Source organism: Phacochoerus africanus, chromosome 10, assembly GCF_016906955.1.
Source record: "Phacochoerus africanus isolate WHEZ1 chromosome 10, ROS_Pafr_v1, whole genome shotgun sequence".
NCBI lineage: Eukaryota > Metazoa > Chordata > Mammalia > Artiodactyla > Suidae > Phacochoerus > Phacochoerus africanus.
In genome coordinates this window covers 37,360,600-37,388,188 of record NC_062553.1, presented here as the reverse complement: position 1 = coordinate 37,388,188, position 27,589 = coordinate 37,360,600, and the positions used below count along the sequence as shown (strand labels likewise).

The window sequence follows — 27,589 nt, the reverse complement described above, 5'->3', positions numbered from 1 at the left end:
TTTCTTCAAAGTCAAGGAACACAGCTAAGTCTTTTCCAGACTCCCCAGAAACTAACGCTTGGCCAGTGTGAGATGATCAACAAATGGCTGTTGAGCATTGAATTTTATAGAAAGGTAGCAGGACAGGAAATGGAAACAAAAACACCCTGTTTCATCTTTATGGCTCAGCCTGGCGGTCCTTTCAATAGAAGCAGAAGTAAAAGACAAAACTTTCAGGAAACAGATGCAGTCACTCTCAGCTTGTGATTGCATCATTACACCTTTATTAACAGAAGGAATCTGCTTCTCCAGGCCTGAAAAGACGTCTGCAGAAACCATTGTTTTCTTAATAAATTGCCAAGACTAATAAGCAGTATAATAGTGATGAACAGCATGGACTCAGGAGCCAGACACCAACATCAATTTCTGGCACCTCCACTTGCCAACTAACCTTGATCAAAGGGTTGTTGTGAGGATTAAGTGAGTTAATATATGTAAAGCCCTTAGAGCAGTGTGTGCACCATAGGAAGTGCTAAGTAAAGATTAACAACTGTGGTGATACTCTGGATAGTGTTCTCCCAACTACCGTATTTATTCATAAGTGTTAACTGAGAATCCGTTAGCACAGAACTGATAGTAACAACCACACTCAGCCACCCACCTATGTTTAATTTCTTTTTTTTTTCTTTTTTTTTGCCTTTTTGCTATTTATTGGGCCGCTCCTGCGGCATATGGAGGTTCCCAGGCTAGGGGTCTAATCGGAGCTGTAGCTGCCAGCCTAGGCCAGAGCCACAGCAACGCTGGATCCAAGCCGCGCCTGCAACCTACACCCCGGCTCACGGCAACACTGGATCGTTAACCCACTGAGCAAGGCCAGGGATTGAACCCGCAACCTCATGGTTCCTAGTCGGATTCGTTAACCACTGCGCCACCACGGGAACTCCTAATTTCTTAAAGTATATGTAACTCACGTTTGCCCACCTGGTCACATGCAGCTTTAGCAACTCGGCTTTTCATTGAGCTGAACAGTCTGCCAGGCAACCAGCTGGCTGAGTAGAGCAAAACGCTCTCAACTGTTCCCAGGTGTAAACAAGAGCAACCTCACAGACAAAAGCTGTAATGAGCAACTTGTTATGAAGCATTTTTAGGGTCTTTCAAGAACATCATTCATAATTCTAAGATGTAACCCACTCCACAAAGAGCTGATCTGTCATGGTTTGCTGCTAATAAATCAAATGGCTCCATGCTTTATTTGATCTGATAATCTGCCACTGATTGGAACCCTGAGAGAATTAACCAAAAAAAAGTAAGTATACAAAGAACTAAGTGCTTAAAGGTCAATTATCACAACTTGGAATAAGAAAGAATGTTTTTCATCTGGATACACTACCCTGAATGAGCTTTTGTCCTTAAAGGTAGGAAGAAGATGGAGGTTTTTCAATAAAAAAGAAGAAAAAAAAGACAACAGTTTATATGGTTTTATTAAAGTCTCCATTCCTAACTTCATTTTTAGTCCAAGAGCAAACTACTACTATATGAAAATTTAGATTACAGCAAACCTACTGCTGGTTAGTGATGGGAAAATACCATTAAAGATTAACTACATGAAAGATTAACTGCATGTTCCCGGGCTCAGCATGGCCACTTGAAGCCTAATACTACCCAGAAATGCAATGTCAAAGGCCGCCTGACTCTGGGCACCTTGCTTTAAGCAACTGCCATCAGCATTTTATCTGGAATCTAAAAGTTAATATGACCACTGATTGCAAAGATCCAAATTCTTAATGCATGTTAATACTGAGAGAGGGACTGGATATAGGATTAATACAAACCAATACTACATACACCCAACTGGCAAATACTATTTCATAGCAAGGCAACTAAATGGCAAAAAAAATACTTTACTGCAATCATCATTTATAATCATAAAAATATCTGTATGTACTAAAAATATGTATAAACTTCTTTATAATTGCCACAAGAAAATTACAAACCAATTTATCAATGTTGACGAAAAACTCTATAAAAACTCAATTTTCTATTAGTAAATGAAATACAACTCAAAAGAATGGTGGTGGTAGTCTTGAGGGGTTCAGAGCATCCTCGACTGACAGCCAGCAAGGAAACAGAGACTAAAGTCCTAAAACTGCAAGGAACTGAATTCTGCCAACAATCTGAATGAATTGGCAGTAGATTCTTCCCCAGACTTTTCAGAGGAAAACTCAGTCTGGATGACTTTTTTTTTGCCTTTTTTTTTAGGGCTAAACCCACAGCATGTGGTTCCCAGGCTAGGGATCAAGTCGGAGCTTTAGCTGCTGCCCTACACCAGAGCCATAGCAACGTGGGTTCCAAGCCACGTCTGTGACCTACACCACAGCTCACAGAAATGCCAGATCCTTAACCCACAGAGCAAGGCTAGGGATCGAACACATGCCCTTATGGATTCTAGCTGGATTTGTTACCGCTGAGCTATGACGGGAACGCCTGGATGACATCTTAATCTCACCATTGAGAACTTGAGCAAAAAACACAATTTCATGGTTCTTGGACTTCCAATCTACAGAATTATACACTAGTAAGTCAGGGTTCTTTTAAGCCACTAAATTTCTGGTAACTTATAGAAAATTAACGCAGAGGGTCCAAAAGTAGATCCTTGTATAAATAGGAATGTAATACACGGCAAAAGTAGAATTTCAACTCAGTGGGAAAACAGCAATTTGTTTAATAACTGAAATTAATGGTCATCCATCTTGAAAACAAAGTTAAATTTCTACTTTATACATTAAAAACAGATATTTTATTAAAATATTTTAATGAATTTTTAAAATAACTTTTAAATTAAAAAATAAACCGCTAGATAGAATAAAAACTTAAACGTAAAATGTACTATAAATTTACCAGAAGAAAACTTAGAACAATATTTTATTACTGTTAGCTGGGAAAAGCTTTCTAAGAAAGAGAGAAGTTAGTAAAGAACTATTTTAACTATTCATTTATCTGTTATCTTATATAGCAAAAAATCATCAATAAAACAAGAGATAAGCACAGTTCATAATGACTGGCAAACTCAATATTCCTAATATCCAAATTATTCATACCAATTTATAAGAACAAAAGGAAAAGCCTAATATAACTGGGCAAGGAATGTGAATAAGCAATTCTCAGAAGAGGAAATCTAAAGGGCCAATAAGCATGAAGAGACACACAGCCTCACCAGTCACCAGATGATTGCAAATTGAAGCTATCCTGGAGATACTGCTTTTTCGGTATGACTGATAAATATTAAAACAAATCGGTATAGCCAGTGCTGATAAGGACAGGGAGAAAAACCTCTCTGGCAAAGGGAGTGTGAATTTCCATAACCATCCTCCCCTATCCCCACCCCCCAAATTGACAGTACCTCTTAAAATTTCAAATACATACATACTTTTAAATACATCTCTTAAAATTTTTTTAATTTTAAATTTCTGTTCACACAGTAGTTCCACTTTGGAGAGTTTTATCTGGAATTATATGTACAAGGATCTATAAATGAAGTTGGTTTTCTTAGGGGGGAAGGGTACCAACAATAACCTCAAAGCTTGACAGTCTTTCAAGTGGAGATCACATGACTAAAGTGTAACACAGCCACATTATGAAATATTACGCATCTATTAAAAATGACACCTCCCCAACCACTGACAGACTGATGACTTATACTGAAACAACAACAAAAGCAAATGACAGAAATGTAAATATAATGATCCAACATTTGTAAAAATGAACAAGGAACAGACCAAAATGACTAACCTGGGTTCAAAGAATGTTGAGAATGAGAACCTGGACACAGTTTAAGTTTCACTTTGGTTTACTACCTAATCAGTAAACGGGATTTGCAAAGATCTAGGATGCACATGAGTGGATGCAGCTCCCATCACCTGCCCAGTTCCTCATGAAGATATGACCATTTAGTCATTTGCCAACTGTGGGGAATGAGGAACCCACTGCCATTCCAAACTCAGGCTGGAAGAGGAGGGACATGACACAGGGTCCACCAAACAGGAACCAAGGACTGTTTCCTATACCATAGACCCAAAGGTCTAGGTTCTATTTCTTACTGCATTGCAGAATCTACAACTGACTTGGCCTTAGCTCACTTCCCTTAGTAACACAAACTGCCTGGATGCGTGTTATGTTTACATACATTTTCAAGGACATGAATGAAAGTATAGAATAATTCATAGGAGGCTACAAATACTATCTTAAGCTGAGAATAAAAATAGAAAGAGCTTAACTTTTCCTTGTTAGAGTGAAAGTGTACTGATTTATAATTTTTTTTAAAGTTTTTTAAGAAAGAAGTAGGAATTAACAGCAATTAAACAGTCTAATGCTGCCCTTGATGTTACATCTATACAATATTACAAGACCCAGTATTCCTTTCACTCACAGAAGCTGGGGGGAAAAAAATTAAAATTTTATATCTATAAACTGTCAATTTTAAGCATAAAATCAATTATGTTCAGAAATAAATATAAACCAAACATTGCTTAGAGAATAAGTACTAACACTTCTCTAATGATTATAAACTGTTACTATGTTCTGCATGTCATTTAAATTTCACAACTTGGTATGGAGTTTCATTTCCACTTTTCAGAAGAACAAAAAGTCAAAGAAAGTCTGAAAACTCGAGGCACACAATTTGACTCCAAAGGCATACCTTTCTGACTATACAATGGTATTTATATCTAAAATTAAAAATAATCAAATATAATCATTTGAAACTAAATTATTTCTAACGGGTCTATTTTTTCTAGATATTGAAAACTAAAATCATTCAATAAGAGAGTGTAGCTAGAATAACCTATCATTCTATGTTTCTACTTGGACACCAATGTACTTGAAAGCAGACAGTTCTCAAAAACCCTGTTTCAGAGTTTCCTTCAATGGCTCAGATGTTAACGAACCAACTAGAATCCATGAGGTTGCGAGTTTGAACCCTGGCCTCGCTCACTGGGTTAAGGATCTGGCATTGCCATGGGCTGTGGTACAGGTTGCAGACAGGGCTTGGATCTTGCATTGCTGTGGCTGTGGTATAGGCTGGCGCCTGTAGCTCTGATTCAACTGCTAGTGTGGGAATTTCTACATGCAGTGGGTGCAGCCCTAGAAAGAAAAAAAAAATCCTGTTTCCCTTAATGAATGCTTAATGAAGTCTGCAGTAGGGCAGATTACCAAAGGTAAATACAGGATAATGAATTTCCTTGGGCCCAGTTAGTATTTAAAGTTTTCTGAGGTCATCACCAGCCAACAAACAACTTGAAATACATACATGAGCTCACCTGTTTTAACAAGAAAAACATTCTTATGTACAGTCATTTCAAGATGCTCTGTTGTGTCTGTCAAATCCCAGCATGCATCAGAGTGTTCTAAACCACACACCTACCCCTCCACAGCCTCTGATTCAACAGGTCTGGGGTGGGGTTCAAGAATCAACATGTTTAACAAGCTTCCAGGTAGTGCTGCTCCTGCTGGTGCTGGGGCCACACTTTGAGAACAACTACTCTGTGCTCAATAACCTTATTCCAAAATGTAAAGTTGAAATTAAGAGTGACCAGTTTACTAGGTATCACTCTTGTCTACGGAAGCCCACTTCCTTTCAGAGTATAGACCAAGGCTACGTACCAATGACTTGACAGCTGATGCATGCTGATCCCCACATCTAAGACTAAAATAAACTAAAACAGCGAAGGTCTAGTTTACACAAAAAAATCCCCAGAGGTTCATGACAAGGCCTTCAGGATGGATTTTTTCTTCAGCAGGTTTGATACACTCATAATCTACTTCAATCATTTCCAAAAGCTCAGCAAGGAAGAACAATGGGTCCTGGCCTTGACAGACTTCTAACCTTATTGATCAAGATGAGAAAACACTAACACAACATCAAAGTTCTCATATGTTCCAAACCTTGGAAGAATGAGAAGCTATCTACCAGGGTCAAAAAAAAAATTGAGAAATTTTTATAGCCATGGGTTTTTGAGAATAAGATAAAAACTGTTTTAAGGTAGACTCAAGATATGAAAGTCTCCTTGACCTGAAAGTCAGAGGTAACCTTCCCTAAAACACAGTGAGCCCTGATAACACTTGAGCTTGTTCCAATCTGGGTCATCTCTGACTTGCCGAACTCTACGAAGTTTATTACCACAAGGAGACCGATTCCTTATCTGACGGGGAATAATGATGTCAGCAAGCTCATTTGCTATTTCTGCGGGTTTCACTGTTGTGTCAGGTGTCAGGGTGACACATTGACTCTCTTAGTAACTGTTGTCCTGCTATCTAAAAAAGAGAAAGTGTTTTTCTTTACCCACCATGATCTTTGGAAAAGAAGATAAATACGAACAGTGGTAGATGTATCTAATACGAGTTTTGGTGATGACAAAGTTCAATTTACTTAATGAAAAAAGTATGGCTCTTCAATAATAAAGTCATATAATCTTCAGGGAGGAAATCATTCATTCATAAGTGGGAGGAATCAGATTTGCCAACTAAAGTCCTCTTGGAATTCTGCATGTTATTTAAAATTTCCTGTTAAATTGAACTTCTTGAACCAAGTCCCCAGTAGAAGTACACAGTCTGTATCTTAGATATAAACAAGAGATCATGCAAAGGTAATACATCACCAAAAACACTGAACTAAAGTAACTGATAATTGATTATCATCATGAAGGAAGTGCAATGGAACTAAAACACTGAACTAAAGTAACTGATAATTGGTGATTATCATCATGAAAGGAAGTGCTGGATAGGTATATGAGAAACTAAGTCACAGTATCTTTCACATTGACCAATACCCAATCTTTCTGGTGTTTTATCATTTTTAGGATGCTAAATGGGAAAAGGTCAATTCTACTCAGGCACATAGCCCTTTTTAGAAAGAGGGCTTAAACCAGGCTCACTCATTCCCAACTCATTCAACAACAATGACCTGAAAAATACACTATGGTTGATACCAGGGAAATAGAAACAAAAGACACTGTTCGGGATCACAGAAATGGCCTCTCATTCAGACTGTGGGAAGGGACCCTGCCCAGAAAAGAGTGACAGGCTTATATCACTGCTGATGAAAACATCTTCAGCAATGATGAAGAGTTAAATTAGAATGTTTAAACACAACGTGTTTCTTTGGGAAGAAGACAGAGGTGTAAAATATAACTGGGGTGTGTATATATGTATATATATATATATATATATAAAGATGCATTATTCCATCCCGGGAAAAGCTAGCCATTCTTTTTTTTTTTTTTTTGTCCTGTTGCCTTTTTTTCTAGAGCCGCTCCCCAGGCATGTGGAGGTTCCCAGGCTAGGGGTCTAATTGGAGCTATAGCCACCGGCCTACGCCAGAGCCACAGCAACTCGGGATCCGAGCCGCGTCTGCAACCTACACCACAGCTCACGGCAACACCGGATCCTTAACCCACTGAACAAGGCCAGGGATTGAACCCGCAACCTCATGGTTCCTAGTCGGATTCGTTAACCACTGCGCCACAATGGGAACTCCCTACCTCAAGTAAAGTGTAACACTGCACTTTTAAAGCTTGTCAGAGTAAAACTTAAGTATCTGCAAAGTTTTGTCTTAGTAAGAATATGAAGATAACCAATTCCTCTAGAATCACAGTGTGTGGGTCGAGCTAAGTCTTCAGATAGCTATTTTTGGGACTCCAGTACTTTGGAAGTTTTAAGGATTGCTTTCACTGAAACGCATTCCAACACATCATTGGTCTATACTGTGCTGCATGAAATTGGTCATTTTACTTCTAGGAATGTGAACACGGATTACCCCGGGGGAAAACGTATCTCGGGCCTTAGTACCATGACAGAGGTACTGAATTACATGCCACTTATCCAGGACATCCTTTTCTTTTTTTGGCCTCTCTGCAGGGACAGATCTGAGTTACCTACGCCACAGCTGCAACAGCACTGGATCCTTGAACTCACTGTGCTGGGAGTGGGTCGCAGACACAGCTCGGATCTGGCATTGCTGTGGCACGTAGGCTGGCGGCTACAGATCCGATTAGACCCCTAGCCTGGGAACCTCCATATGCCTCAGGAGAGGCCCTAGAAAAGGCAAAAAGACAAAAAGATTAAAAAAAAATTTTTTTAAACAAGAAAAACTAAAGTTAACGAACTCAACTACTTGTGCTTAAGTTGAAAAAAATCATTAGATGGATTCAGTAGAAAACTCTTTCCATGTATTTGAAATATGATTCACTATTTAAGAATAACATTTAAATGATTCAGGAGTTCCCTGATGGGACTGGTGGTTAAGGATCTGACATTGTTACTGTTGTGGCATGGGTTCAATTCCTGGCCTGGGAACTTCTCAATGCTGTGGCCACATGCATGCATAAATGAATGCATGAATAAATACATACATAAAATGATCCATTTTTAACCTGATTTCAATATTTTCTGACCCCACAGGGACCTTTAAGCAACTGACCCACCACCACCTTTTCACTGCTTCTCATTCTTGGGTGGCCTCATTTCCCTGCTCACAGTTTGAATTTTACGTCAACACTGCTATCACTTCCCTGTATTATATATTCTCTCAACCCCTTGGCTCCACTTTCACTTCTTTCTTGGCAAAACCCTTAACTTAGTATACTCAAGGCAGTTATATCTAAAACCCTACATACTCTGTTCTAATACCTACAAGGTGAAAGTGGCTGAGAGAAATAAATAACGTCCCAATTAATGTCACCTCCTTTGTTTTAATGTTTTACCCTCATAAGGGCAGCAACACTTTCCAAAAAAAAAAAAAATGCCAGGGAACTGAAAATAAGTAAAAATACGTGCAAAGATATGGTGAAAAAGAAGTTTCCAGCACATGGAATGTCCCTTTAAATTCTCGACCATGAACCATGGTTGGCCATACATGCTGACCTCACTCATACAGCATTCCTAGTCTCTTCACTTGCCCACAAAGACAACTGTTTCTGACTCTCTAATTTTCCACAACTCCCTCTCAACTTTCTTCCTGCTGATGACCAAGTTTCTACCTGACTGAGAAAACCAAAGCTATCTGAAGAGAAGTTCTAAAGGGTCCCTCCACGTGACCGCCCTCTAGCACAGACCTCTTCCTAAATTCCAGATGTGCACTTCTGACCGAATGAGACAGCTCATCTCATGCGGGCTCCTTCCCAAGTGGTAAAATGTGCAAAATGGAGCTCCCCCAAAATCCACTTTCCTCAAAGACTTGGCCCTGGTAGTGGATTCAGCTCTATCCTTCCAGATCCTCAGCCCAAAGGGTTTTGAGTCATCCCGGGTCCCGTCTCTCTCTCACAAGCCAACAAATATGACTGGCTCTACTTTTATTTGGTTGCACACACAGCATGTGGAAGTTCCACAACTTAACCCACTGAACCACCAGGGAACTCCTGGCTCTACCTTGAAAATACATCTGGATTCTCACCACCTGGCATCACCTCCACAACTATCACCATAGTCCAATACTATTACCTGTCCTGTTAACACTGAAGTTACAACCTGACAATCCCGTAATTTAAAATCCTCCAGAGGTTCCCATCTTAATAGCCACCAGTGCTTCACATACCTGCCTCCCAATGTCTTCTTCAAGCTTTTACTCCTCCCCTCCTTCATTCCATCACTATATCACCTTGTCTCAGTAATCCCTACTCTCCTTTTTTATTTTTCGTAGAATTCTTAAGTCACTAACAACATAACTATACTTGTATTTTAGGTCTTGCTGCCTTCCCCCTTCACGAGAGTAGGAATTTCTATCTCCTTTGTCTACGGATGTAACCCAGGCTTAGCACAATATCAGGCACAGAGCACACTCCTAATACCTATTTGTGGAATGGACATAATGAATGAATAAAATAACCCTCTTATATGTAGTAATGACCAAACATCTTTAACAATGCTACACACACCAACTCTAGAAGTGATAAAACTTAGGTATCTCATTATAGCTTTTATTATTTATTAAAAGCTGAAGTTATTCATATTAAGAGCTACAGCAGGTAAAGCTAACAAGACTCTGCAACAGAAAGACGTAAAAAAAGGAAACAAAACAGAATCTATTTTTAAAAATAGCTGAAGCATTTGAATTTCACTGTTCTAAAATCATCAGGAAGGAAGTTCTTCCCAGGAACCTATTTTTTCCAGAAGGCTTAAGGTTTTATCCCTTAAGTATCAGTATAATTTCATCATGACAGAAACCCTTTTGAATGTGTTCTCAATTTCCCTACGTTTTATGTAGCACTCCAAATAAATTTTCTTATGAGAGTTCAGCACCTATGCTCAAAACACCCATTACTGCCAAGAGCTCTCTACAGGGATTCCTTCCGGGTCTTCGGAGGCATATCCACAAGCTTTCATCCAGCGGGTGAAGACCTCCTTGTTTTGAACGCTCACGTCTGAGTTTATAGGTTTGTGTCTCTCTTGGCTGCCCAAACATCTGCTTTTATCAAGACTGAACTCAGACTTTCAACTAGCTTAGAAGAAACAAATGGAGTTAACAATCTCAATGGTCTTCAGGGAGAATACAGAAACTTAAGACGACTTATTTAGTGAAACCTATTTTCACTGTTCAAAGATCTTGTTTCCTTAGGTATGTTCCTTTGGTACATATTCACACCTAATAAACATGTACCAAAAGGCTACCATGGCTCAGCCAGGTACTGTTCCAGGCACTGCAACCAAAATTCAATGAAAAAATCTGTGGTTCTTGTCCTTGTAGAATACAGAGTTCAGGAGAGAGATCAGGCATGCAATTCATGAGATTCCCTCATTAACTGACTACTTCAGAGATTAAGCCCTGTGTGACAAACTCTGACATGTTTATGGCCAGGTTTCAAAGCCACAAATACTAAGAGTATTACAACAACAAGTCAGTTCTGAAATGGAGCCAGACCCCAGATAAGTACTCGTTTTGAAAACCAGAGCCCAAGTATCTTTTTAAACTGGTAGAACACAAATTTCCTAGTGTGTGCTATCTTCACTCATTCATATGAAAGAGGGCAAACTTTAGCCCTATGTGATTAGCTGTGTTTGTATTTGCATGTGTGTGTTAAATATGATAAACACATTATATTGTTATCCTAAAGATGTGCTTAAAAAGATTATCTGAAACAAAGGGGAATGAGGTGTTGTTCCCTGGTGGCTCAGTAGGTTAAGGATCTGACATTGTCACTGATGTGGCTCTGGTTTCTCCTGTAGCACGGGTTGGATCCCTGGTCCAAGAATTTGTATATATTGCAAGTGTGGCAGGATGGAAGAAAAGAAGGGAAAGGAAAGAAAAAAAGAGAAAAGAAAGGGAATGAGCTATAATTGTTTCATATCTGTTTCCTCTCTAGGACAACCTGGCTCACTGCTTTAACCAGGTACAGTAACTCGACAATGCCCAACACATGGCAAGTACTCAATAATTATTTTACAATAAATTAACTAATTTGCAGTCAGGTTCATGGTGGTGTACTATGCATCCAGGGGATGAGTACTCTTCAGTAAGAAAAATCTCAAGTAGGTAAAGGTCAAGCAATCAAAAACGTATAAATACTGCTGAATGATGGAGCAGGGTTCTTCACAGGGATTCTTAGTCAATTCCATCCTGATCTTTGAAATCCAAAATGGCCTAAAGCCCCTGACTTTTACCAGAGATAACAATTATTTTTGCCTGCGACTGTTGATGACTTGAGTTGTATTACATCAGCAATCCTTGACTGGGTGTAATTCCTCACCATACACAGGAGAACCTCTGGTAATGCCCAGAGACATTTTTAGTGTGAGTGCGAACGGATAGATGCCACGGATGCTCTTATCATGCTCAAGATAGCCCGCCACAGCAAATGCTAATCTGGCCCCAAATGCCAATAATGCCACAGGTGAAAATGCTGGTTTACACAGCCACTGCCATTTCTTCAAAAGACAGGTAACTAGCAGAGTGGAGGGAGGAGCTTTTCTGTCATGCATGAGTCAAATTCTGACTAACCATTCAGCCCCAGTGGGACTTTGTATAACCCTCAGCTTCCCCACCAGCAAAATAAGACCTCCTCTTTAGGTTTACTGTAAGGAGTTAATGAGACTATATGAAAGGTAAATGACACATAATAGAATAATTAAGCGCAGCTATTCTTACTGTTTTGAGTGCACTAATTTTTAATCACTGGATGCTAACATTTCTGCCAGGTAGGAGAAAAGTATTTTAAAGATGATAAGGCTTAGCAACTTAAATAGGAAAACCAGAATTTTAAAGCTTTAAAAAAAAAAAACCAAAAAACTTAAGTATCCAACTAAATATTTTATTTTATAAACAAGAAAACTGAGATTCAGGACAATGACTTGCCCAATATTACACATCAAGTCAGTGGCAGTTCATAATATAATCCAACTCTTCTCTCCACTATGATTTTAGTACTCATACATCTACTGTTAAGGCTTTTTGTTAATGTCTAAAGTATGTCATTACGAATGCATCATAAATTATTTAACTCAATTGGGATACATTTCATGCCCGCTAAAATTGAACATGGCAATATCCTGAGATGTTAGAAGAACTAAGATGTATTCAGATTTGTATCTATCTGAAAACTTTCACGGCTAATTTGTAGGATCTGTCCTATTGGTTCAAGGTCACGGTAAGGAGTCCCATTATTACTCACAATGGCCTATTTTTTTTTTAATAGTGATACTTTGTAAAAGCAATTATTAGAAATTACTCATTTCTGGTTTAAACATTTACAAAAAGAACATACTTGGGCAAAGACTAATCAACAAATACATAGAAGCTGATGAAGTGCAAATATGTAGAAAACTATACATATATTTTATATATACTTACTATACAACCAATCTAAGAAAAACAAAGCAGATTTAGTATTTTTTTTTCTTGACGGTAGCAAGGGGTTTCTTTATTTCAGGGTATTGAATGAAGGCAAGTTTTCATATAGTGCTTGGGGAGTCTAGCCTCTTAATTTTCTGAAACCAATAGGTAATATGCCTTAAAAGTGTTCATTCTCTTTGACCCTGAGTAGAAAGACCATCAATTCAGCACTGGAAAGGGCACTAATTCAAATTTCCAGAAAAAGATAAATTGTTAAACTGTGTTATATTTAAATGGAAATATAGTGCATTTATTAAAACTAATTTTCAAATAAATTTTATAAGAAAATGCTTGAAGTCTATAAGGTTTTAAACCATGATTTAGACCTGTCTGTAACTATGATCTCAACTAGAATACACACACACATATATATAAATTTGGAATTAAACATTTTTTAAAACTTCAATACTGGCTATTTTGAGGTAGTACATTAGTAAGTGATTTTAAAGTATCATTTGCAGCTGTTCCTTTTTTTTTTTTTTTTACCATGAACATGTATTCTTACTTTATAATTAGAAGACAGATATTTATTTCAATCAAAAACTATCCCAAAACTATAATCACACAAAACCTATTCAACTTTAATCACAATGCCTATGCTTATGGTAGAGAAATGCATACACAGAAGTTAACGTATTTCTTCTAAATATAAGGAAAAGATACAATCCTTTAAGTTTTTAAGAACAGCCTTATAAAATGCAAAACAAGCATGCTGCCTCAACACTGAAGAATATTCACATCCAAGTCCATAAGCAGCATGGTATGAATTTCTAATAATATTCCATATTACATCAGAGAAAAAGCAAAATTGAGTATATAAATTTCATCATTAAGGGAATATCTATGTGTCATATCCTTGCCAAGAAGCTTTGAATGTAATTAAAAATGCTGCAAATCCAACTAAATCATTCAGGTTTCTTTTGGACAAAAGATAGTCACTAAAAATGCCTCATAGATATAGCTGGTTAAATTTTAAGAGATAGCTTACTTAAAGAGCCAGATGGTTTTGGGAGTGTTTTCTCAAGGAAAATTAGATTTGAAATAGAATTTAAATGATACTCTGCAAAAGAAAGTTTAATTATTAAAGTATTTTATTCTTATGCAAATAATATACAATTCTAGATATCAAAGCAGCCTCAAATTGTCTGTTATGCTTCTCAAATATCACCTTCATCACTCTTTACATTAGAAATTACAGTCAGTCAAGGAGAAAAGCACTTATAGATCAGAAGGTTCCTAATTCCTACTTGAGAACTTACTTCAAGATTCTTTCTGCTGATTCCTATTATCTTCACAACATGACCAGTGTACGTTATTCTGAAATGACCACGTTCATGTCACATGGGCCTGGCATAAAGCTGACAAACAAAATTTCCAGCACTAAAGGAGAGACTTAATCTAAACTGATTAAGTCCAAAGTACATTAAAAGAATATGTACAGATGCAATAAACGCTTTTATGCTGGAACTCTATATAGAATTAATTGATAACAATTTCAACGCACATGGTAGGAATCAATATTATTCCCCACCTCTGCAAAGACACTCGGGGAAAACGATTTCCTAGGCACAAACTCTCTACTGAGAGTCATAAGGATTCGTATTTGCTTCCTTTAATTATCCTCCAAAAATATCAAAGGATGGGAAAAAAAATATTCCTCTTTTTTCCCTCATGAAAATATTTACAAAAACATGTGGAAGGGAATCTGTTTCCAAGAAGTAAATAACAACATAAAACCAACCAACACAAATCTCGTCTTTTTGGACAGTTTTGTAAGCTTAAAATAATGGCTTTTGAAGCCAGCTCAGGGATAATACCAAGATATTTGAAATGGTATATAGAAAAGCCAATGGAATTGTCTTTCTTGGAAGCCTTTAAAGTAGACCAGCCAAAGCAATCTCGAGAAAAATGAACAAAGCTGGAGGAATCAGGCTCCCTGACTTCAGACTCTACTACAAAGCTACAGCAACCAAAACAGCCTGACAATGGCATAAAAACAGATATACAGATCAAAGGAACAGAATAGAGAGCCCCCAAATAAACCCACCTATGGTCAATTAACCTATGACAAAGGAGGTAAGAAGATACAATGCAGAAAAGACAGTCTCTTCAGTAAGTGGTGCTGGGATAACTAGACAGCTACACATAAAAAAATGAAATTAGAATATGTTTTCATACCATATACAAAAATAAACAAAATGGATTAAAGGTCTACATGCAAGACCAGAAACAATAAAATTCCTGGAAGAAAATACAGGCAGAACACTCTGACATAAATTGTAGCAATATTTATTTGGATCTGTCTCCTAAGGCAAATGAAACAAAAGTAAAAATAAACAAATGGGAACCAATTAAACTTAAAAGCTTTTGCAAACAAGGAAACCATCGACAAAATGAAAAGACCACACACTTAATGTGATAAAATATTGACTGATATGACTAATAAGGGGTTGATATTCAAAATACATAAACAGTTCACAGAGTTCAATATAAAAAAATTCAATTAAAAAACGGTCAGAAGACCTGAATATACATTTTTCTGAAGAAGATGGGGATGGCCAACAGGTTCATGAAAAGATATGCAACATACTGTCATCAGAGAAATGCAAATTAAAACCACAATTCGGGGAGTTCTCATTGTGGCACAGCAGAAACAAATCTGACTAGTATCCATGAGGATGTTATGTTCGATCCCTGGCCTCGCTCAGTGGGTTGAGGATCTGGCGTGGCTGTAGACCAGCAGCTGTAGCTCTGATCCTACCCCTAGCCTGGGAACTTCCATATGACACAGGTACAGCCCTAAAAAGCAAATAAATAAATAAAGTTGCCAACATTAAACATGTGGACATTTTCACAAAAAGCAGAAAACAAAACCACAATGTGGTATTCACCTCTGAACTGTCAGAATGGCTATGGTCAAAAACTCTACCAATAACAAATGTTGGTAATGATGTGGAGAAAAGCAAACTCTAGTACACTGAAAGTGGGGATGAAATTCATTCGGTTCCTCTGGAAAACAGAACGGATGTTCCTAAAAAACTTAAAATAGAACTACTACATGATCCAGAAATTCCATTCCTGGGTATATACTGAAGAAAATGACAACACTAATTCAAAAAATACCTGTACCCAATGTTCACAGCAGCATTATATACAATAGCCAAAACATGGAAGCAACTTAAGCGTCCATCAAAAGATGAGTAGATAAACTGTCTATGTATAGACACACTCCCCCTATACACACACGCACACATGTATATATGTTTTTTTATATATAAATATACACACAATGAAACATTATTCAGCCATAACAAACAATGAAATTCTGCCATTTGCAACAACATGGTCAGGCAGAGAAAGACAAATTCTGTATGTTATCGCTTAAATGTGGAATTCAAATAAGTTTTTTTAAAAAGAATGAAAATAATAAAACAGAAACAGAGTCACAGATATAAAGAACAAAGTAGTGGTTACCAGTGAGAAGAGGAAAGGATAAGGGGCAAGACAGGGTTAGGGAATTGAGAGGCACAAAGCACTATGTATAAAACAGACAAACTGCAACTTTAAATGCCACATACTCTATAAGAATACTGAGTCACTGTTATACACTTGAAATATTGTAAATCAACTGTACTTCAATTTAAAAATTAAATAAGAAAGAAGGAAGAAAGGAAAGGAAGAAAGGAAGAAAGAAATGGAATTCCCTGCTGTCTCAGTGGGTTAAGGATCCAACATTGTCACTGCTGTGGCATGGGTTTAATTCCTGGCCCAGGAACTTCTGCATGCTGTGCATTGGGAAGAAAGAAAGAAAGATGGATGAGGAGGGGAAAAGAGAGGGGAAGAGAGGGGAGAGACTAGAAAAGAGGAGGAATGGAAAAAGAAAGAGGGAGGGAGGAGGTAGCAGGGGGAGGGAGGGAGAGAGAAATGGGGAAGGAAGGAAGGAGGGAAGGGAGGAAGGAAACCAGGTGGCACTTTCCTGCCAAATCCCAGTGAGTATGGCCTGCTCACAGAGGGAAGTATTTACCCAAAGTTTGTGTCCTCAAACTACCATAGACCAGAATCACCTGGAGCTTGTGAAAACACAGATTCCACAGGCTACACACACACTGTCCCACTCTCCCTCCCTCCCTCCCCCACTCTCCCCAGTTTTGATTCAATCAGTATCCAGCAGAGACTATGAATCTGCAGTTCTATCGTGTCCCAGTGATGTTGTTGCTCCTGGTCTAGGTACTTGACTTTGAAAACCAGTGACATGAGCAATTCAAATATACTCTGGAGAGACTTTATTATTTTGCACATTAAAAAATTTTTTTATTAAAGTATAGTTGATTTACAATATTGTGTTAGTTTCAGATGTATAGCAGTGATTCAGTCATATATACATATATATCTTTTTTTCATTATGAGTAATTATTAGATATTGAATATCATTCCCTGTGCTACACAGCAAATCCTTGTTTATCAATTTCATATATGGTAGTTGTGAATCTGTTAATCCTATACTCCTAATTTATCCCTCCCCCGACTCCTTCCCCTTGGGTAATCATAAGTTTTCTGTGTCTGAGTGGTGTTTTGCAGAGATTTATTTTTAATTTCTAAATAATTTTCTCCATGAATTATTAAAAATTGTTTTATTAAACTTTTCATTTCTATCCCAATGGTGTATATATTATATTGTTTAAATAATTAACAATTATTCAAATAATTAGTAGAACTCTTTTTTATACATTAATAGGGCAATTATCTTCTGGATTAGTCACCACAGTAATTTGCAAAAGGAACTTTTCAAAAATCTATGGAAATCTAAAGACATGCACAGAGGTTTCATGAATTCCTAATACACTAACAAAAGATCAGAAAGAGAAATTAGAAAACAGTCCCATTTACCATCACATCAAAAAGAAGGCAAAAGAACTGTACTCAGATAACTATAAGACACCAATAAAAGAAATTGAAGATGTAACAAACAGAAAGATATACTACGTTCTTGGACTGGAAGAATCAATATTGTCAAAATGACTATATGACCTAAGGCAATCTACAGATTCAGTGCAATCCCTACTAAGTTACCAATGGCATTTTTCACAGATCTAGAACAAATAAATAAATAAATTTGTATGGAAACACAAAAGATCCTGAATAGCCAAAGCAATCCTGAGAAAGAAAAAGGAATTGGATGAATCAGGCTCCCTGACTTCAGACTGCTACAAAACTACAGCAATCAAAACAGCATGGTACTGGCACAAAATCAGACATAAAGATCAATGGAACACTACAGAAAGCCAAGATTTAAACCTACACGCATATGGTCAATTAATCTACAACAAAGGAGGCAAGAATATACAATGAAGAAAAGACAATCTCTTCAATAAGTTTTGCTGGGAAATCTGAGATACTACATGTAAAATAATGAAATGAGAACAGTCTCACAAAAATAAACTCAAAATGGATTAAAGACCTAAGTGTAAGGGTAGATACTTTTAAACTCTTAAGAGAAAAACATAGGCAGAACACTCTGACATAAATCACAGCAGTCTCTTTTTTGATCCACCTCCTAGAGTAATGAAAATAAAAATAAACAAAAGGAACATAATTAAACTTGAAAGCTTTTGCATAGCAAAGGAAACCATTAGCAAAACAAAAAACCCACAGAATGGGGGAAAAAAACGGAGAATGAAGCAACTGACAAGGGATTAATTTCCAAAATATACAAACATCTCATACTGCTTTATTTCAAAAAAAAAAAAAAAAAACAAAAAAAAAACAAAAACAATTCAATTAAAAGATGGTAAGAAGATCTAAACAGACATTTCTCCAAAGAAGACAGATGGCCAAAAAGCACATAAAAATATGCTTGACATTACTAATTATTATTATTATTTATTTATTTATTTTTTGGTCTTTTTGCTATTTCTTTGGGCCGCTCCTGCGGCATATGGAGGTTCCCAGGCTAGGGGTCAAATCGGAGCCACAGCAACGCAGGATCCGAGCCGCGTCTGCAACCCACACCACAGCTCACGGCAACGCCGGATCGTTAACCCACTGAGCAAGGGCAGGGAGCGAACCCGCAACCTCATGGTTCCTAGTCAGATTCGTTAACCACTGCGCCACAACGGGAATTCCTTCATTACTAATTATTAGAGAATGCAAATCAAAACTACAATGGGGTATCTCCTTATATCAGTCACAATGGCCATCATCAAAAAATCTACAAATAATAAATGCAGGAGAAAGTGTGGAAAAAAGAGAACCCTTCTACATTATTGATGGCAATGTAAACTGGTGCAGTCACTATGGAAAACAGTATGCAGCTTCCCTAAAAAACTAAAAATTGAGTTGCCATATGATCCAGCAATCCCACTCCTGGGCATATCCATACAAAACTATAATTAGAAACCATACATGCATCTGTATGTTCACAGCAGCACTATTCACAATAGGCAAGACATGGAAACAACCTAAATATTCATTGACAGATGAATGGATAAAGAAGGTTAGGTACAATGGAATACTACTCAGCCATAAAAAAGGATTAAATTTGCAGCAACATGGATGGAACTACAGATTATTACACTAAGTGAAGTAAGTCAGAAAGAGAAAGCCAAATGCCATATCCTATCACTTATACGTGAAACCTAAAATATAATGCAAATGAATTTATCTACAAAAAAGGAACATACAGACATAAAGAAAAGATTTGTGGTTGCCAAGAGGGAGGGAGATTGGGGGAGGGATGGACGTGACTGGGAGTTTGGGATTAGCAGATGCAAAGTATTATATATAGAATGATACAGAATGGAGAAACAACAAGGTCCTACTGTATAGCACAAAGAACACTATTGAATATTTGTGATAAACCCATAACAGAAAAGAATATTTTTTAAAAAAATATATATATGTGTGTGTCTGTATAACTGAATCACTTTGCTGTACAGCAGAAATTAAAACATTGTAAATCAAATATACTTCAATAAAATACATTTTAAAAATTATATAACTACTTTAACAGATGCAGAAAAGCATTTGACAAATTCAACATCTGTTCATGATAAAAAACTCTTAACAAAGTGAGTATAGAGAAGACTTCCCATCGTGGGTCAGTGGTTAACGAATCCAACTAGGAACCATGAGGTTTCAGGTTCAATCCCTGGCCTTGCTCAGTGGGTTAAGGATCCGGCATTGCTGTGAGCTGTGGTGTAGGTCGCAGACGCAGCTTGGATCCCATGTTGCTGTGGCTCTGGCATAGGCTGGCGGCTACAGCTCCAATTAGACCCCTAGCCTGAGAACCTCCATATGCCACGGGAGCGGCCCTAGAAAAGGCAAAAAGACAAAATTAAAAAAAAATAAAATAAATTTTTTAAAAAGTGAGTATAGAGGGACCATACCTCAACATAAGACTATTTATGAAAAGCCCACAACCAACATTATAATTAACATTGGAAAGCTGCAAGCTTTTCCTCTACAATCAGGAACAAGTATGCCAACTCTCCCACTTTTATTTATCATAGAACTAAAAGTCCTAGGCTCAGCAGTCAGTCAAGAAAAAAATAAAAGGTATCAAAATTTTGAGAGAGAAGTAACTCTTGTCACTAATTGCAGATGGCATGATACTACATATAAAAAATTCTAAGGGCCCCCCCCACCAAAAAAAAAAAAAAGTAAATGAATTCAGTAAAGTTAATATACTGGATACAAAGTTAATAAACAGAAATCTACCACATTGCTATACAGTAATAATGAACTATCAATCCTATTTACAATCACCATTGAAAAGAAAAAATTACCTAGGAATAAATTTAACCAAGGAATTTCAAGAGCTGTACTCTAAAAAATGTTAAGACGTTGATAAAAGAAATTGAACTTGACACAAATGAATAGAAAGATATACTGTGCTCATGGATCAGAAGAATTAATATTGATAAAATATCTATACTACCCAAAGAGATCTACATATTCAATACGATGTCTATCTATCCATCCATGGCACTTTCCACAGAACTAAAACAAATAATCCTAAAATTTGTAAGAAGCCACTGAAGACCCTGACTAGCCAAAGCAATTTTGAAAAAAGTAGAGCTAGAGATCTGATTCCTGATATCAAACTATAATCCAAGATATAGTAATTAAAATAGTATGATACTGCCACAAAAACAGACACACATCAATGGAAGAGAATAGAGAGCCCCTAACCCACACACGTGGCCAATTAGTATACGACAAATGAGGCATAAATACACAATGAGGAAAACATAGCCTCTTCAATAAGTGGTGTTAGGAAAACTGGACAGCTACATGCCAAAGAATGAAACTAGACCATTTTCTCAAAAAAATAATGTACATATATTTGAAAAATGAATGAAAGACTTGAATGTAAGGCCAGACACAAAAAAAACAAACAAGCAAAAAAACATAGGCATACAGCTCTTTGACATCAGGCTTAGTGATATATAGATTTTTTTGGCTCTGTCTCAACCAAGGGCAACAAAAAAGCAAAAATAAATAGGTGGGACCACATCAAATGATAAAGCTATTGCATCGAGAGAAATGAAGCCTACTGAGTGGGAGAAGATACTTATAAATGCTATGTCTGATAAGGGGATAATATCCAAAATATATAAAGAACTTACAAAACTCAATATAAAAAAAAAGCCAATCTGATTAAAAATGGGCAGAGAATCTGAACAGGTATTTTCCAAAGACATACAGATAGCCAACAGCACATGAAGAGATGCTCAACATCACGAATCAGAGAAATGGAAGTCAAAACCACAATATGATATTATCTCTCACCTGTAAGAACAATTATCAACAAAAAAAACAAGAAATAAAAAGTGCTGCTTAGGATGTGGGGAAAAATGAACACTTGTGACTGTTGGTTGGAATATAAATTGGCACTGCCACTATGGAAAACAATATGAGTTTTCTCAAAAATTAAAAATTACCATATGATTCAGCAATTCCACTTCGGGTATTTAGCCCCTCCACATTAAAAAAAAAAAAAAACTAATTTCAAAAGATATATGCACCCCAGTATTCACTGAAGCATTATTTACAACAGCCAAGATATGAAAACAACCCAAATGTTCAACAGAGGAATGGATAAGAAAGATGTATATATGTGTAATGGAATATTACTTAATCATAAAAAAAGATAATGAAATTTTGATATCTCTGACAACATAAATGGGCCTGGAGGGTGTTATACTTAGTAAAATAACACAGAAAAAGAAAAATACTATCTGCTTTCACTTATAGGTGGAATCTAATAAACCAATGAACAAATATAACCATGTAGAAACAACTCACAGATGCAGAGAACTAGTGGTTGCCAGAGGAAAGGGGATGAAACAGGTGAAAACGATTAAGAGATACAAACTACCAGTTATAAGTCACAAAGATATAATATACAGTAAGGTGATATAGTAATACTGTAATAACTTTGTGTGGTGCATAGTGTATAAAAATATCAAATCACTATGTTATACACCTAAACTAAATATGATATTGTATGTCAACTACAATAAAATTTGTTTTGTTGATTTTTAGGGCCACACCCGTGGCATATGGAGGTTCCCAAGCTAGGGGTCCAATTGGATTTGTAGCTGCTGGCCAACACCAAAACAACTTGGGATTTGAACTGGGTCTGCGACCTACACCAGAGCCCACGGCAACGCTGGATCCTTAACCCACTGAGCGAGACCAGTGATTGAACCTGAGTCCTCATGGATGCTAGTCGGGTTCGTTAACCGCTGAGCCCCAATGGGAATTCCTTCAATAAAAATTTTTTTTAAAATGATTCAGAAATTTTTCTAACCTGGCAAGGTAGAAATGTTAATTTGCTGGCTGAAGGACATCGCAAATCAGTAAAGAGAACCTTTGTCATAAGGACATCTGAAAACACCAGTCTATGAAAAACTTTAGCAAAGAAGAAAGGATAATTACATTTTTACTAGAACCTTCTATATTATATTACGGTCTGTAAGGGGAATGATAATGCTAAGTAATTATGAGTACTATAAAATGATGAGAAAGACTTCACATTTTTGGATAATTTAAAGCTGATTTTCACCTTCCTTATAACCAAGATACAAAAAAATCTTAGCTATCCACATAAAGAGTTGAGATTTTTAAGTCTATTTGACTAACAGAAATGTAGTTGTACTCATCTTCATTCAGAATGTCCTTAAATGGAATAAGATTTTAGCAAAATAAATTGAGTATTTAATTAAGGCTTATCAGCACGAGATCCTTACAAATGTAATCAACAGGAAATGAAAAGGAATACAACTCAAATCAGTCCAACACTGCCTGTTATTTCAGAAAACCGCCGAGGGCAGAAGAGTGAATGCCACTAGAATTATCTTGCGATTTCCCTTACAATCCAAACGTTCTCACCAGCAAGTATAATTCAGAAACAATGACACCTGACAAGGAATTACACACAATGAGATGGTGGAGGCTTTGTCAAAGGAGCTGAAGATAACACTGTCTATGGGCTCTTCATCTAGGGCAAATTGCTTTATTGGGATAGTGACTTCTTTCTCTGCTAACTAAAATATATTCAGGGTAGAAACTGTAGAAACTACAGATTAATACCATGAGAAAAAGAGAAATCTTTAATCCCACCACCCAAACATAAGTACTATTAACATTTGCTTTATTCTCCACAAATAGTTTGTGTGGATAGACTGGATTTTTTTCCCCAAAAGTAGGACATTGTCAGTTAAGAATTGACCACAGTGGCTGAGGTCACAGAGAAGGATCAGTTGGATCCTTCTCTTGCATAGCCGATTAAAGGTTCAAGCATTGCTGCAGCTGTGGCATAGGTCACAGCTGTGGCTTGGATTCAATCCCTGGCCTGGGGAACTTCCATATGCTACCAGTGCAGCCATATAATAAAAAAAAACCAAAGCATTGTTTCAGATGATTTCTGAAATGAAATAAACCCATCTAAGACAGTAGTGTTGACTTAAAGAGGTAAACTGAGGCAAGCTCAAAGAGACGATTTATTTGGGAATAGCAGAGGAATTTCAATTCAGGATACACAAACTACAGCAAACTACAGATGAGTCCATTTAGGGTTTTGGATAGGTTGTATTTATGGGCAGCACATGTGAAAAGGGCAGAGTTTGGTGAGGTTCTGTTAAAGTAAAAACAAATGAAAACCTGCTTTGAAAACTCCCCAAGCTGACAAAACCAGTCTAGGCATATAAACAAAACTCAATTCAGTTCATTTTTTGAGACCAACCTGACCTGGTGCATTTCTACATTTCTTGTTCTGAAACCATGAGCAAAAATGTTCCAAGACTGATATAACTTCCTAACATTTAAGAAAATTCCAATTTATCAGTTTTCGGTAAATCAGACCTTAATGGGACATCAGAAGGCACAGGTGAGACTTTTCTATCTCTCTGGTTCCATTTTATTTTTAAATTTATGGCCACACCTGCAGCATATGGAAGCTCCCAGGCTAGTCTAATTGGAGCTTCAGCCTCCAGTCTACACCACAGCCATAGCAATGCCAGATCTGAGCTGTGACTGTGACCTACACCAAAGCTCAAGGCAATGCCAGATCCTTAACCGTCTGAGCAGGGCTGGAGATTAAACCTGCATCCTCATGGATACTAGTTGGGTTCGTTACCACTGGGAACTCCCTCTGGTTCCACAGGGAGGGAATGAAGTTTTAAGAGAACACACAACAAACTTTTTTTGGGTGATAAGGAAAGCTGCTAGCCTGCTTTATTGGTCAGAAGAGGTGATGGCATCCATCACACACAAAATTGTGACAATTAGATTCACCTTTTTTCAAGCACTAACAAGCTATTAAATTTACCTTCACTAATGCATTGGGTTTTGAGAATTCCCATGTGATCTTGTTTGTAGCATCTTCTCTGATTTTCCGTCATTTATTTATTTATTTTTTTCCTTCATTAAAAAGACTACTTTGATCTAGAACAGACAGGAAGACCCATAATGAAGGCCTGACTATGTGGACATTTTTTAATTTCTTATTTTTTAAATTCTAAGAAGTACACTGGTTGAACAGATGAGTCATCTCCGTTCCACTGCAAATTAAATGTTAAGCATTTCCTTCATTTACCAACATCCAAATAAATGATATCCTCTTCAAATTCTATTTAGTCACTAAGCAACTGCATTGTACCAGTATTGTTTTTGCAATGCAAAGTCAAACAGTCCTGATTATCCTGTTTCAGAATGCTTAGATTCTCCATCTTGTTCATACAGTTTAACAAATGTTAAATCAGCAATTACAGTGTTACTCTTTAAAACTGTCTAAAACTTTCTGAATGTTGGAGAGTTTTTTTTTTTTTTTTTGTCTTTTTTGTTGTTGTTGTTGTTGCTATTTCTTGGGCCGCTCCCGCTGCATATAGAGGTTCCCAGGCTAGGGGTTGAATCGGAGCTGTAGCCACCGGCCTACGCCAGAGCCACAGCAACGCGGGATCCGAGCCGCGTCTGCAACCTACACCACAGCTCACGGCAACGCCGGATCCTTAACCCACTGAGCAAGGGCAGGGACCGAACCCGCAACCTCATGGTTCCTAGTCGGATTCGTTAACCACTGCGCCACGACGGGAACTCCGAGAATTGTTTTTCAACATACATAGAATGACCTCCTTTTGACTGAAAAAAAGAGATCTCAATGTAAAGTAATACGCATTTGTAATAGAAGGAGCAGACATTACCTGTTGGGATAGACTGGAGTGAGGGCTCACCTGGGCACTGAACACGTTTACCCTGTTACAGTGACCATGTGTTACAGACTGGCTCTAAATAAGTCAAAAAATATCTTTGTATGATGATGCTCTTCACAGAAATGTGACCTAATCTAATGTAAAAATAATTATCTTTTCTAAGACAGTAACATTTGGTGGATAAGGAGCCCCCTAGTCTTCTGGCTGATTAGTTGTCTTTCAAGGTTGATTAGTCAGAGGTTTGCTCTCAGACTATGGAATTGTTTTTCTCCTTGTTAAGAACGAAAGTGAAAAAAAGAAGAAACTTTGGTCTTATTTAGATAACATTCTAAATACTCGAATTAACCTGTCCTTATAATTAGGAGTTAAAATATACCGTTTCCGAAGGTACAGGAAGCTCGACTCTCCGGAATGGAAGGTTTCACTAACTAAACAGATGCCTCTCTGTTGCCAATACAAAGTATAACTACATGTTTTATAATGTAAGATGAAGGTGACCTAAATAACAATTAAGTTCTGCAAAGTTAGCGTTAGCAGGGGAAAAAACGCATGCTTTTTTGTAGCATTCCTGTAAAAACTACTTCTGAGCACGCTCCAACACAAACACCTCTTTCTTCCTTAGGAATCAACCCGTGGTTTATTTGCCGGGTTATAGTTTCAACCCCCATTTTCTTCACTACCTTTGAGACGAGCCAAAGTTGCTTTAATCTGCTCGATTTTACAGTAAGATGACAAAGGGTGTGTGTGCATAATTTATCTTGTCACAAAACCCAACATTCAGAATAGATAAAATAATCCCTATCCTGAAATCAAATGACTGAAAACGGTGTAAGTTTCTCTCCCTCTCTTTTTAAAAAGTTAAACAAAAACCCTAAACTCCCGTTTTGAGGCACTTCGTCCAACCTGAACACAATTACTGGGAGAGGGAGAGAAAAGAGAAACACAGAGAGTGAAGAAACAGAGTTAAGAGGAAAAGAGGGCGGGTAATGAAACGGAAAGCAGGGAAACCGTCAAAGAGGTTCGCTGGTTCACCCTCACCAATTCCTCTCTGGACACACATCACAGCACGATGATCACCAGTCCCACGACGCAAAAGAAGAACCTTGCACAAATCCGAAGAGACGAGGCAGTTTCTGTTTCTACGCTAGCCATCTGCCTTTAAAGAAAACAAACAAACAAACATCACTTCTCAGACAGCTCCCAAACTCAGCCGCAGGAGCCGGAGACCAGCTCAGGCAGAGCTGGCAACCTCCTCCTCCCTCCTTTCCCCCCACTCTTCCTCCTCTTCCCTCTCCGCGGAGATGCAGAACAGCTGAAGCTTCCAGGATTGGCCAATCGTTCGCCGCTCCACCTCCCGTGACGTCAGGGAGGGGCGGGGCCTGGCCGCCCGGGGGCTTCCCAGCTCCAGCGGGTGGACCCAGCTTCCCGTCTGCCTAGTGCAGATACCTCAGTAGACCGAAGACTTTGTAGTTCCTCCTCTTGGCTTTCATGTTACAGCACAGATTGCCTGAGGTTGGGGTTTGATTTATTCTTATTTTGCCGAAATTCTGTTTAACAGTTCACTCATTTCCCTCGACTTGAAACGCTTGGCAATTAGTTTTTGGAGGATAAAGGGATTAAATCTGTAAACATTTAATGTATAACTAGAAAAGAAATGGAGAAAAAGACCACAAAGTCTGACTTGGTCTTTTTCTCACTCCTTGTCCTTCTACTCCCTGTTTTGAGCCAGTATAATGTGGCTTTCTCCATTCACCTGCCATGGTCTGTTAGCTTAAAATTCACAGCTTTAAAAATATATATATTTTAAGTAAATTCCAGCAATCCATCTGGTCTCTCAAAACTTCTAAGTGCTTTAAGAACGAGAAAGGTTTCAGAGAACACAGAACCAACAGCAGCAATAATAGTAAGCTATCAAATAGTACGAATCACTGGGTGTCAACTGCATTATCCCATTGACACAAAGATGGAGAAGGGGCAAAACTCTCCAAGGCTCTGTTTGTCCATCTAGCTTCCATTTTCT

General features: G+C 37.6%; 1 protein-coding gene across 1 annotated transcript in view; it reads right to left on the bottom strand.

Annotated features, from left to right (window-relative positions):
- Nucleotides 1–26,860, bottom strand: part of ATP10D (ATPase phospholipid transporting 10D (putative)) — a 122,062-nt gene extending 95,202 nt beyond the window's left edge. The window contains 1 exon segment of the mRNA XM_047797955.1: nt 26,608–26,860. Within this exon segment, the coding sequence (XP_047653911.1) occupies nt 26,608–26,629 (22 nt within the window). The 5' untranslated portion in view covers nt 26,630–26,860.
- Nucleotides 26,861–27,589: the final 729 nt, after the last annotated feature.